The following is a 13,114-nucleotide window of genomic DNA, read 5'->3' as shown; positions in this document are numbered from 1 at the left end:
GTCTACTGAAAAGATCCAAGCATCTCCTTCTGATTATTGAACCTAATATGAAACCTTTATGCCACTTCATTCTCATCCACATATTATTTCTCTTTCTACTTAGGAAACATCATCTTACCTAACTGATCCGCAAACTCTGATATGTCTTAACCTCCCACTAGGGATTTGTCGTCTTTTTACACTTCACGATCTTTATCTTTCTTAGCTTGCTCGATGCCAAACAATTTCATTATTTTCTGTAACCTAGGATCTACCAATTGTTTCTCTTCCACCAATCCAATAAAGCACTAGATATGGTCTTACGACTATATCTAATGACATTTCTCCTAACATTGCATGTATCTGAATAACTCTGAACCTCAGAATTGTCGGGATGTAGAACCAAGTTGATTTTTCCCAAACATTGTTGCGCTGGCATACACTGATATCTTCAATATTTCTAACATCCAAACTCAAATCCTTTTGGAAAACTTGTGATATTTGATCTCGTGAGCCTGCCCTTGAAGCTTCCTTAGTCTAAACATTGATGCTAAAATTTAACCTCTTAATCCAGTCTACTAACCCAAAGCTTAACTTTCCTCGCTCATCGATCTACTTCATACAACAAACCTATATCCTTGAGACAAAAAGTTATCTCAAAAGCTATATCCGACCCTCACAAAGGTAAGCAGGTCAAGTTGACGTTGAATCTGCATTCCTCTATCACTATAAACACTAAACGCAAACCACAGAGGTGCAACAAAACAAACACGGACACAGAAAACAAAACTCTAACATCTATTGATAACCAAAACTTTTCTCTATCTCTCTTATTTTCTCAAACCAGTAAAATTAAGAAAGGAAAATAATCTTTGATGTAGTCATGAGTGTGCACCCTCATTACTTTATCAAGACGTTTTCTGTTCTTAATACTTTCGGTTTCAAAGACAAACTCTACTAAACTCGAACTCCAACACAAAAAAGACATGACAAACCCACAACCCTCAGGTCATCCTAAGGATGAACTGCTCTGATACCATAAATGTAACATCCCAATTTCAGCAGCTTAAAACTAATAAAAATAGGGAGTTTCATCATAGTTCCAAAACAGATAATCCAGTGTACCCAATATATTAATACAGTCTTACAAAAGGTATGACTATAAAAAATATATCACTTATACACTTAAACTAAACTAATAAACTCTGTACTACTGACCACTGCTAAAGCTCCCACTGGAAACCTCCTCTTCAACACTAACACGATGGCTCTTCATCCTCCAGAAGTGCCTTTGACACTGCAACCACATCTGCTCCCACCGAATAGGTGATCATCGCAAAAGGAAACATACAACACAAGACAGGAACACAAAAAGCAAGGGTAAGCTAATCTGATTAAGGAATCATGCAGTTTAATTATAAACAGAAACCACACAATCTTTTTCATTATCACCAGAATCATATAGACCACCACAACACATTTACATGACTCTAGACTCAATATTCGGATTATGTAAGCGACATCGGATCTCTTGGTGGCTTGCACCTGCGATGATTCCCAAACTCTGCAGAGTTTGGACACAAGGGGTTATCACCCAACCACTCCCAAGGTAAGTCCCATCACCTCTATGGCGGATCGGGTCCATAGACCAGGACCTCCTGCTACTCCCCCCGACGTAATCCATCATACTCTACATGAGTCTTAATGGTTACTAGGAGCGTCAGGATACCAACCAAAACTGAGTCCTTATGTCCTTACATACACTAAAACATTCCTCTTAGAATTTCCCTTGAAATCCTAGTTCAACCACTTCTTCTCATATTCCAACTTCATGCAATATCACCGCACATATTACCAGTCATAACAATTCATGCATATCATAACTAAGTTCATATTTTAACATTCAAACATAGCTTCATCCATTAGAAACAGAAATAACACTCAGTTGCAGAGGTTCTCGCCCAAGCTAGAAGGTCTCGCCCAGGCGAAAAGGGCTCTCTCGCTTAGGCGAGTCATTCTCGCTTAAGCGAGGCTCGAAACAGAGAACAACCCAAACTCTGGGCGAATTCTCGCTCAGGCTAAGTTGTCTCGCTTAGACGAGAGTGACTCTCGCTCAAGCGAGACTGGCTCGCCTAGGCGAGATCTCGCGCAGAAATAGGGGATGAGTTTCTGGTGTTTTCGCTCAGGCGAGAGCTGCTCGCTTAGGCGAAAATACCAGATTCCCAATCTGTTCTCACATGCAACAGTAAAGAAATCTAGCACAATCCAAGCATACACTCAATTACACAGTTCAAGCACTCATACAACAATCAATAATGCAATTCAAAGTCATCAGAATGATTTCTATACGAAATTAAAGTAAAACAGTTAGCTTCCCTTACTTGTTATCATGTTTAGACAACTTTATAAACGTCAACGCCTTAAAAACGTCAACACCTCTAACTCCACAGGATGCTCTATCTACACATAGAAACATCACAAGAACGATCAGGACATACCGTTATGATCACTGATCAACAGAGACTCATACTGATGATTAAAACGTCGCATGCAAGCGGAAGAGGGCCTGCATGCAACAGAAAACAGAAAAAGACTAAAATAAAGAGCGAAAACTCAACTTACGCGAACGGAGAAACTGATCGGTCCAATTTGAAGAGCTCGCCGAGAGGATCAATCCTACGGTCTCGGTTCTTCAATCAGACGACCAGAGAGACAGAACCTCTAGAGAGAAGTCAAAGAACTCTAGAAAAGTGGTTTCTAGAGAGATTGTGTGTTTTAAAATAATGAAACTCGTTTATAACAATTCTATTTATACTAAAGCCTTTTAATATTAAAATATTTGAGTCTCACTATTTTTAAACCACTATCACTTTTAAAACGCCATTTTCTAGGGTCTTACAATTACAAAAGTATAATGGATAAAACATAATTAAGATTTATGACAAATTTTTTTGTAAAATTTACGACAGTTAAAAAATTGGAGAGAATAACATCTATTACATATTAAGAAAAGAAGATACTACCAAAATTACTACAATACCCATTTTCATTTATTGACACGTGTCATAGAAATTAGTTTTTTTGTCATTTTAAAACTCTGGTACAAAAGGACCTGGATTCAAATCCTACAAAAATCAATTTGTTTTTATTTTTTTTATTTATTTATGATTTCAACTATAATATTAATTATAAATAATATTATATTTGTATTATTTTTATAAGTATTAGTATTTCTAATTATTAATAAAATATTATTATAATATTATTTATAGTGACAATAGTAAAATTATAACAAATATTAGTATTATTATTATATGTTATTATTATATATTATTACTATTAGTATTATTAACATTATTAGTAGTAGAGTTATTATTCTTATTTGTAATATATGATATTATTATTATTATATATTTTTGTTAGTAATTACATCTTAATTTTTATTAGATTATGATAAATTATTTTTTTGTCTTAAACTTAAAAAAAAGGTATATTGATAAATATATGATTAGTTTAAAATTTTACTTCAATATTTCATTGTTGATGTTCATACCCATTCAAATTTGAAGGATTTGTCGACCATTGTTGAATTATGTCAATCTTTGACAAAAACAAACAAATTAAAGATATTTTACTTGATTAATTGTCTGATTTATTTTATTTAACTCTTAATGTTTCATTTTCTACAACGAAGATTATCAAAACAAAAATTGGAATAAGATGAAAGATGAATTTCTTGAATCCAATATGGTTATTTACATTCAAAAAAGAATAACCGGAGATTTTAATTCTGAATAAATTATTGATGAGTTCAAAGTTTTTTACTATATAATTTTAACTATAATATTAATTATAAATATATTATTATTTGTATTATTTTTATAAGTATTAATATTTCTAATTATTAATAATATATTATTATAAATATTATTTATAGTGATAGTAGTAAAATTATAACAAATATTAGTATTATTATAATAATAATAATAATAATAATAATAATAGTTATTATTATTATTATTATTATATGTTACTATTATATATTATTACTATTAGTATTATTAACATTATTAGTAGTAAAGTTATTACTCTTATTTGTAATATGTAATATTATTACTATTATATATTTTTGTTAGTAATTACATCTCAATTTTTATTAGATTATGATAAATTATTTTTTTGTCTTAAACTTAAAAAAAATAGGTATATTGATAAATATATGATTAGTTTAAAATTTCACTTCAATATTTCAATGTTGATATTCATACCCATTCAAATTTGAAGGATTTGTCAATCATTATTGAATTATGTCAATCTTTGACAAAAACAAACAAATTAAAGATATTTTACTTGATTGATTTTCTAATTCATTTTATTTAACTCTCATCAACTATAATTAATAATCATTATTACTATCAACTATAAATATTATTATCATTATTATTAATTATAATTATTTCTATTATTATAGTACTAATATTATTATATTATTATTATTAAGAATTATAATTATTATAATAGTTATTATTATTATTGTTTTTATTATTATTGTTAGATACACATTTTTAGGGATGTCAACAGGGCGGGTAGGGTACGAGTAGTAGTTCCCCCATACCCTATCTGCTGTATAAATATCTGTCCCGTATTCCTACCCATATCCGTCGAGTACCCGCCTATTTTTTCATATCCGCAGGAATCCACGGGTACCCGCGAATATTTACAAAATTATTTAAGAAATAAATATTTAATCATAAATTCAAATAAAATAAAATAAAATATATCACTGTCATAAATTTTAAATAAAGTTCAAATAAACTCAAGTTCATATAAGTCCAAATAATTATAAAAATAAATATAAATGACGTTCAACACAATGAAAATTTGTTAATTAGTGCTTTGATCAATAAACTCACTTTCTCCGATTGATTCCTGAAAAATAAACAAAATAAACAAATAATAAAACTCAACTGCCACGTGTTAAGTATTTTTGTTTTGATTTCATCATTTGACAACAAACATACTATAAATGTCATTGTCTATATAAGGTTTGATGTATATGCCCAATTTCAAAGAAAGAAAAGAGAATAATGTCAAGGGGTGTACCTAAAAGAAGACAATGTACCAATACTTGAAGTTGGAAGAATGAAGATAGAAGAGAAGACAAGATGTGCTGCTTAGAAAAAATTAGGTCAGAATTGTTTTACTAATATATATATATATATATATATATATATATATATATATATATGGGTATTTTTATGAATTAAAGTTTAGCGAGTACGGGTATTCACGGTACGGATACTATGATATCCGTACCCACCCTGTTAACATGCAAGTATAAAAAATATTCGTACCTGTGGATATTCATTTTTAATATTCGTTTCCTACCGTTGCAGATACCTGCGGGTACATATTCGTACCCGTGGATATTCATTTTATCTCTATGTCTTGGTACTTTTTGAATTGAAAAAAAAAAATAGTTACTGAAGTAGAATAATAAAACTGACAAATAATTTTTTATTATGAATAATTATTTAAATGTAATAAATAATAATTAAGAGGATAAAAATGTAAAAACAAAAAAAGGACATAAAAAATGTGTATCTCTTTACATATTTAGTTAGTGTATTATTATTATTATTATTATTATTACTATTATTATTATTATTATCACTATGGGATATTATTATAATGGTATTATTATTATTATTATTATTATTATCACTACAGGATATTATTATTGTAATGATATTATTATCATTATTATTATTATTATTATTATTATTATTATTATTATTATTATTATTATTATTATTATAATAGTTAGACACACATCTTATTTAATTTACTACGAGATCATATCTCAATTAGTTGTCCTTCTTAATTATTTGGTGTTTGTTGTATATATCTTTATATGTAATTATAGATTATTAGTATGTCAACATTAACTTGGTATTTGCATTGCCATTAATATTTATAACATAAACATTATCATTATTATTATCATTTGTTTGTTATTATTAGTATCATTATTATTTTTATTATTAATATTGTTACTATTCATAGTGATGTTATTAGTATAAGTGCTTTTTTTAATTATAAAAAATGTTATTATACTAAATATTTTGCTAAATAGATTTTTAATCTTTTAAAATTTTTATAATTTTATATTTAAATAAATATAATAACAATTATATTATTATTCTAAACATATTTGCAATAAATAAAAAAATGTGCATACACGCACGGGTCATATACTATTATAATTATTTTGTAAAATCAATTAACTACACCATATTGTGATATTAATTTTATTTATTATATTTAAAACTGGATTTACAAATTCATTTCATTGATAATAATATTTAAAAGAATATAACCTAATTTTCATGATATTTATTATTTTATTTTTATATTATTGTTATTATTATCAACTATAACTCTAATTATAGTTATTACTATTATTATTATCAGCTCTAATTATAATAATAATTAATTATTATTATTATTAACTATCATTATTATGATTAATATTACTACCAACTATAATTATTATTATTATTATTATTATTATTATTATTATAACTAGCGTACACATAGGTGCTGTCGCGCCTGTGTGTACGCATTCTTTAAATATACGTGATATTATAGTAAGTGATGATAATATAATGTTATTAAGTTATAATATATAAAATAAAAATTATATTTATTATAAATAAAGTGAAATATATCAGAAAAGATGTGAGAATAACTGTTGGTAAATAGAGAAAAAGGGAAGAGCAGAGATAGACGATTTTATAAAAAAGTTTGTAAAAGTAACGGTCAATTTTCAAAATTTTTATAAATAATTATATTTTAAAGGGTAAAATTGGTATTTAAAATGTGAACACAAAAGAGAAAATCCTCTTTATATATTGTTATAGATTATTATTATTATTACTATTATTATTAATTAGAACTATAATTATTATAATAGTTTTTATTATTATGTTTACATACATATTTTACTTTTACTTACTATCTATGAATCATCTTTTAGTTACTTGACCCTTTTATTTGTTTTGTTGTTTATTTATTTATCTCTTTCTATATATGTAGTTGTATTATTATTTTTTTTATCATTACACAATATTATTTTAGTGTTATTATTATTATCTATTATTATTATTGTTACTATTATTATTATTATTATTATTATTATAGTTAAACACATATTTTACATTTATTTACTACGGGATCATATCTCAATTACTTACACTTTTTATTTGTTTTGTTGTTCATTTTATTTTTATATTTGTGTAATTATTTGAATTATAAAAATAATTACTAAAATTATTAAAATGATAAAATATACAAATAATTTTTTTATGAATAATTATTTTAATTTAACAAATAATAATTAAGAGGATAAAATTATATAAACAAAAGAGGACACAAAAAATGTATATATCTTTATATATGTAGTTATTGTATTATTATTATTTTTATTACTACGAGATATTATTATAATGATATTATTGTTATTATTATTATTATTATTATTATTATTATTATTATTATTATTATTATTATTATTATAGTTAGACACACATCTTAAATTAATTTACTACGGGATCGAATTTCAATTACTTGTCATTTTTATTTGTTTGTTGTTAATGTATATCTTTGTATATAATTATAAATTATTATAGTTGACATTAGCCTTAGTGTTAGCATTAATATTAATATTAATATTTATAGCATAAGTATTATTATTATTATTGGTATCATTATTATTTTTATTATTATTATTATTATTACTATTCATAATGGTGTTATTATTATAAGTGTGCTTTTTCCAATTATAAAAACTGTTATTATACTAAATACTTTTGTTAAATAGAGTTTTAATCTTTTAAATTTTTATAATTTATAATTTATATTAATATTAATATTAATATTAGTATTTTTAATGGTTAAATAAATATAATAGCAATTATATTATTATTCTAAAAAATTTTAAAATAAAAAAAGTAAAAAAAATGTTCGCTCAATTAACTATATTATACTGTGATATCAATTCTATTTATTATATTTAAAACTGAAATTATTATTGTATCACTTAGATTTACTATTTCATTACTTGAATAACAACATTTATAATAATATAACTTAATTTTCATAATATTTCATTACAATACTTTCACTATTTTATTATTTAATATACAAAATAAAACAAATACGTCCCGTGCGTACACACGGGTCAGTATATTAGTTTATGATAAAAGCATAAAGTTGAAAAATTAATAATTAAAATTTATAATATTTCATGCAAAATATACAAAAGAAATTTAAATATCTTCTTGAAAACAATTTCAATTATATTTTCTTTACGCACATGCTGTCATTTACTTTATTTTTAAAAGATAATAGATGAGGAAGAATAAGTATTTATTGTAATTTTAAATTTAATTCGCTGACTCGAAATTAAAATACATTAATTTATTATATCTTTAACTTAATACCATATTATTATGAAAATTCTTTCAATTATTTTCAACTTTACATTCATCTTTTCGGTATATTTTCTCACAATATGATATTAAACATCTATTTCATTCCATGCATTACATGGTTCCCATTTTCTAGCAAAAAGGTAACCTGAAAAAATATGGCCATTATGTTGTTGCACAGTTTATTCTCGATCGAATTTTAAACAGTCAAAATAATGTACGTACAACAATAGTCATTTCTTTATTTTTGAAATAATGAATTATCTGTCAAAATAGTGCAGATCGATGAAATATCAGCTATATTTTTCGCATGAAATTTTTTAAACATAATCTACATCATAAAAATCTACCTTTTGTAACCTAATTGATTCAGTAAGTAAAACTAAATTTCATGCTACAACATGCAGAAGGTAAAGAGCAATAAAAACTCTTGCACTTGCACATCATATAAAGAACAAGGACACCAAACAAAAATAATCTGTATATTCAATTACAAAAGCTAAGGCAAGCTTAGTGAAATTGTCATTACAGACTATGAATGGTGGGGACTAATGATCTAAGATTCTCATCACAGACTTAGCTCAAAACAAAATCAAAAAACCCCCACAAAAAGAACAGCTATAAGATTATATCTAGATTCCACTGAAAAGAAAACACTAAGGTGGTGTAATATATGCATGTCAACAGAAACAAAATAGCTGCAGTATCAACCTCTATATCTGCCAGATATATTACAGAAAATGAAGTCAATCCCATATTAATAATGGGTGAGAAATGTTAGTAGTGAACAACTTATGCCTAACCTTTAGTTCTCATAATGGTGATGCTACCTTTTCCCCCTTCAGTGCGAATTTTTGTTTTACCAACCACAGGCTTCCCTGAGAAGGCTGACTTGGGGTAAGCAGATGGATCATCACCGATTTGCTTCGACTTCGACGGTGCCGGCGTTCGAATGCGCTGGTTTATTTCCTTCAGAGTTACATCTCCATGGGCACCACTTGGTTTAATGAAGGCAAATGGATATGCCACAGAAGAGGCAAGTTTGGTAGGTGTATGTATAAAAGATTTCCTACCTACACATGGAAAACAAATCTGAATTAGTGTTCATGTCTAAGAATGTCTTCAAGGATGTTTGAAGCAGGTACAAGGTAATGTTGCTTCACCATATTCTGGTGCACAACTATCACACATTGGCCTATACATCATACATATAGCATACAAGAGAAACTAAGCAGATACTTGGTACATTTTTTTTTTTATCAGCAAATGTTAGTTGTTAGTAAGAAGAATTGAGCCCACAATCTTTTCAACCCTCTCTTCGAACTTTACTACTAAACCAACTTTATAACACCCAAATACTTGGTACATTTAACCCTGAGGAAAGATTATGCCAAGAAAAATGTCAAACCTTTGATGATAATATTACGGGTGGTTCGAGGAACATGATGCATTTGAACTGCATTTTCTTGACGTGATGGTGTGATGGTGGTACTGAGCTCTGCAGGTGTGAGAAATATTTTGAATACAAACCATAGAGGAAAGAGTAAAAGAATGAAAGAAGAAACAAAATTAGCATACAATGGTGGGTAGAAACAATGTAACCTACCTGCAACATCAATTTGAACATCATCTGCCCCAGAAAAATTCCTGAGTCAAAACATATAATCGTCAGATTATATTTTGCATAGCAAAATATCCAAAATAAATCAATGGTCCAGAGAAGCATACAATTCATCAGGACTGAAATCCATCTCAGCATCATTGAAGTATTCCGCCAGCCACGTTTCGGTCGATTCCAGGTTAACATAGTCAGATGCAGATGCACTTCCTACTGTGTAATCTATAATGATTTGGGGAACATAAGAAATGATATAAAAGTAAATTACAGAGGACATCACCTAGTAAAACATAAAGAAAAATCCTGCGAGAGGAATACCTGAGGTCCCTGACATCCATTGCGACACTTCCGGAAAAATATCCTTAGCTGGGTCTTTCCCCTGCATATGTAATGAAGTAACAAGGATAAATTAAGGAAAAACCACAAGAAAGGAATCAAGAACCAAGATAGAGTCTTCCCAATATTTAGGTACAATTACAAGTAATCACAAAGAGGACCAGAGCAAAATAGAAATCTACCCTAAATAAATTATTACTCGAAATAATATAAAAAGATTCAAGCACACACATCTTTAATAAACTCTGGTATCACATAGGATTAACACTCATCCTGAATGTTTAAGTTTAAAGTATTCTACATCAAGCCATCATGAGATTACAATACATTCAGAGGAAATGCGAATAAGCTCCAACTCACAGCTGAATCAAAGGAAGATGGTAACAAAACAAAATGTTAAGTAATTTTAAAATTTCATCAAGGATGGTTATGAAGTCTAGCATCAGAAAATGTTGATCAAATAGAAAGAACAAGGATAAGTGACTTTAAGTCAAGGCATTGAAGATATTATTTATTCTTTTATCAATCATGAACAAAATGTTAATATCAGCATGTAATTTAGTTGAGGAAAAGTTCAAATATTGGCAAGTTTTTGAACAATAAGAAAAAAATCTGTATTTCACAAGTCCTTTATATAGTGTTAGAACCATTCAACAAACTATGAATGTGAAAAGTTAATCCCAAAAAACTGCCGTGAGCACTGACATTTTGAAGATATGACAGAGACATCTCTTCATTGGATAGTGACTGATCACTATCTTGGCTGTTAAACTGTAGCATCCGGCGCCTCTTGGCTTGAGAATAAGTCTCTCTACATTCCTCTAGTTCCTTTTGCATATTATTTGAATCTAAAAATCAGCCATTGTTTGGATTAGAAATGGAAAAGTAATAACAACAACCATAAAGAAAAGACAATTGATCAAGTTGAATCATGCAATGTCAAGAAATATTGTTAAGACAATGTCAAGACCATGTTCAGGCCAGAGAAACATCTTACCATTGACATTATATGCCAAATCACCACAAGCCTTAACTGGGGTTGTTTCATCATCCAACATGTAGGAATCTTTATTTTGAGGCACATCATTCCACAGATCTTCTGAAATTTCTGCTCAAAACAACACATTTCCCTCATGCATTGACTCAGTAGAAGGTACTAAGTTACAGCAGAACTTACCAAAGTCAGAAGTCTTTTCAAGGCTATAATTCTCCCCTTGCCAATCCCATGGCTCCCTAGCTCCACTAAGGACAAGAGAAGACAAGTGTCATTGTTACTAAGCAACATTGGCAAAGATTAACCAACAAAGGACATAACAAGAGATACAAAACACAAAAGAAACCCCCAATTCAAGAGCCAAAGTAAAAATCCCAATCCACAATTCACCTCAGCCCTCAAACAATGTTTGTACACATCATATTAATATTAATACCATAGACAAAGGGAAGATTGACATCATGAAAAACTGAAGCAATCACCACCAAAAAAAGGTTAAAACAGAACAATCAGATTACATAATAGAAATCATATCCAAGGAATAACAGAAAAAGCAGAAAAGAAAAAGGAGCAAAAATGAAAAGAAAAAAATCAACACGAAAATAGGGTAAAAAAGATGACCCACCAATTTAATCAAACAAGACCACATACCTCATCCTACATTCTTCATCCATATCCCAAAAAATATCAAACAATCTCCGGAGCAAATCAAAACCACACACACCAGAAAACAAAGAAACAGCCCAATCAACTGCCATCATCTTCCATCACTTATTCCAATAATCAAAACCAAAATGTACCTAGCAACAGCAACACAAACAACCCCAGAAGCAACACAACAAGGTTGTCTCCAAAAGCAAATAAATTAAGGTAAAAAAAACACACACCCACCGTCAAAAAACAAATCACTACAACCACAACATAAATTCATAAAGCAAAACACATGAACAACACAGCAAAAAAAAAAAAAAAAAACCCACAACTCCAATCACAAAAATGCACCTCCCAAACCCACCATCCGAACCAATCATAATCAAAATTAATTAAAGAAAGAAAATGAAAACAGATAAACAAGAAACACAAAGAGAGAGATTTACCCGTCATTGTTGTTATAATCCATTTCACCTAAGATGAACCAAACTCCCCAATCACTCACTGATCAGAGAGAGGCAGAGAGTCTCAACTCTTTTTTTTATACTTTTTTTCTCACAACACAAACCACAAAAGTAACCGTTAAAGAGAGATCGGTTGTGGGGTGTGCCTTATAAACTGAAACACAAGTCAGTCCACTCTGCCTCTGCTTGAGATGTGTGCTGTGCAGTGCTCCATATATAAATATAAATATTCGTTTCTTTTTTTTTATCATCATATATATATTTTGACCTTATTTTACCAAGTCTACAATTTTCTTTCTTAATTTTTGTTAACGCAACTTTGATTTTTTTAATGTTTAATTATTTGTAATTTTGTTCAACCGTCATTAATATTTCTTATTTTCTTTAAATGTGATTTAATGAAAATGGAAGAAAAATGTATGATATTTGTTTCTTTTTTTTACAGAAGTTGCTTGTAATAGTAATGAATATTACAACTCAAAAAAAAATTATGATAGATTTTTTACAGAATTGATGAAGTTGCTACCATAGGATTGAAATTATAACTTTTTTTAAAAAATAGTATTATATGATACAGTGA

General features: G+C 28.3%; 1 protein-coding gene across 2 annotated transcripts; it reads right to left on the bottom strand.

Moving 5' to 3' along the window:
* Positions 1–8,919: 8,919 nt before the first annotated feature.
* On the bottom strand, positions 8,920–12,740 carry LOC114166345 (protein XRI1-like). 2 transcript variants are annotated; one of them, XM_028051060.1, is made up of 10 exons: positions 12,517–12,740; positions 11,603–11,667; positions 11,423–11,533; positions 11,131–11,273; positions 10,408–10,468; positions 10,200–10,311; positions 10,078–10,118; positions 9,880–9,969; positions 9,275–9,544; positions 8,920–9,190 (listed from the first exon to the last, which is right to left on the bottom strand). In XM_028051060.1, the coding sequence occupies exons 1-10, from the start codon at positions 12,537–12,539 to the stop codon at positions 9,090–9,092; spliced, it is 1,017 nt and encodes a 338-aa protein (XP_027906861.1). In that variant the 5' UTR covers positions 12,540–12,740; the 3' UTR covers positions 8,920–9,089. The 2 variants fall into 2 exon arrangements, with proteins under 2 accessions (XP_027906861.1, XP_027906862.1); XM_028051061.1 differs by having other exon boundaries at positions 8,933–9,544.
* Between the last annotated feature and the right edge of the window lie 374 nt (positions 12,741–13,114).

Source organism: Vigna unguiculata, chromosome 10 (assembly GCF_004118075.2).
Source record: "Vigna unguiculata cultivar IT97K-499-35 chromosome 10, ASM411807v1, whole genome shotgun sequence".
Lineage (NCBI taxonomy): Eukaryota > Viridiplantae > Streptophyta > Magnoliopsida > Fabales > Fabaceae > Vigna > Vigna unguiculata.
Note: the sequence above shows the minus strand (reverse complement) of the source record. Positions and strands in the feature narration are given on the sequence as shown.

Coding starts and splice junctions, on each gene's coding strand:
- LOC114166345 (XM_028051060.1), bottom strand. CDS start 12,539: ATGGATTATAACAACAATGACGG. Junction 11,668..12,516: donor GATTATAACAACAATGACGG/GTAAATCTCTCT, acceptor TCTTGTCCTTAG/TGGAGCTAGGGAGCCATGGG. Junction 11,274..11,422: donor TTTGGCATATAATGTCAATG/GTAAGATGTTTC, acceptor GCTGATTTTTAG/ATTCAAATAATATGCAAAAG.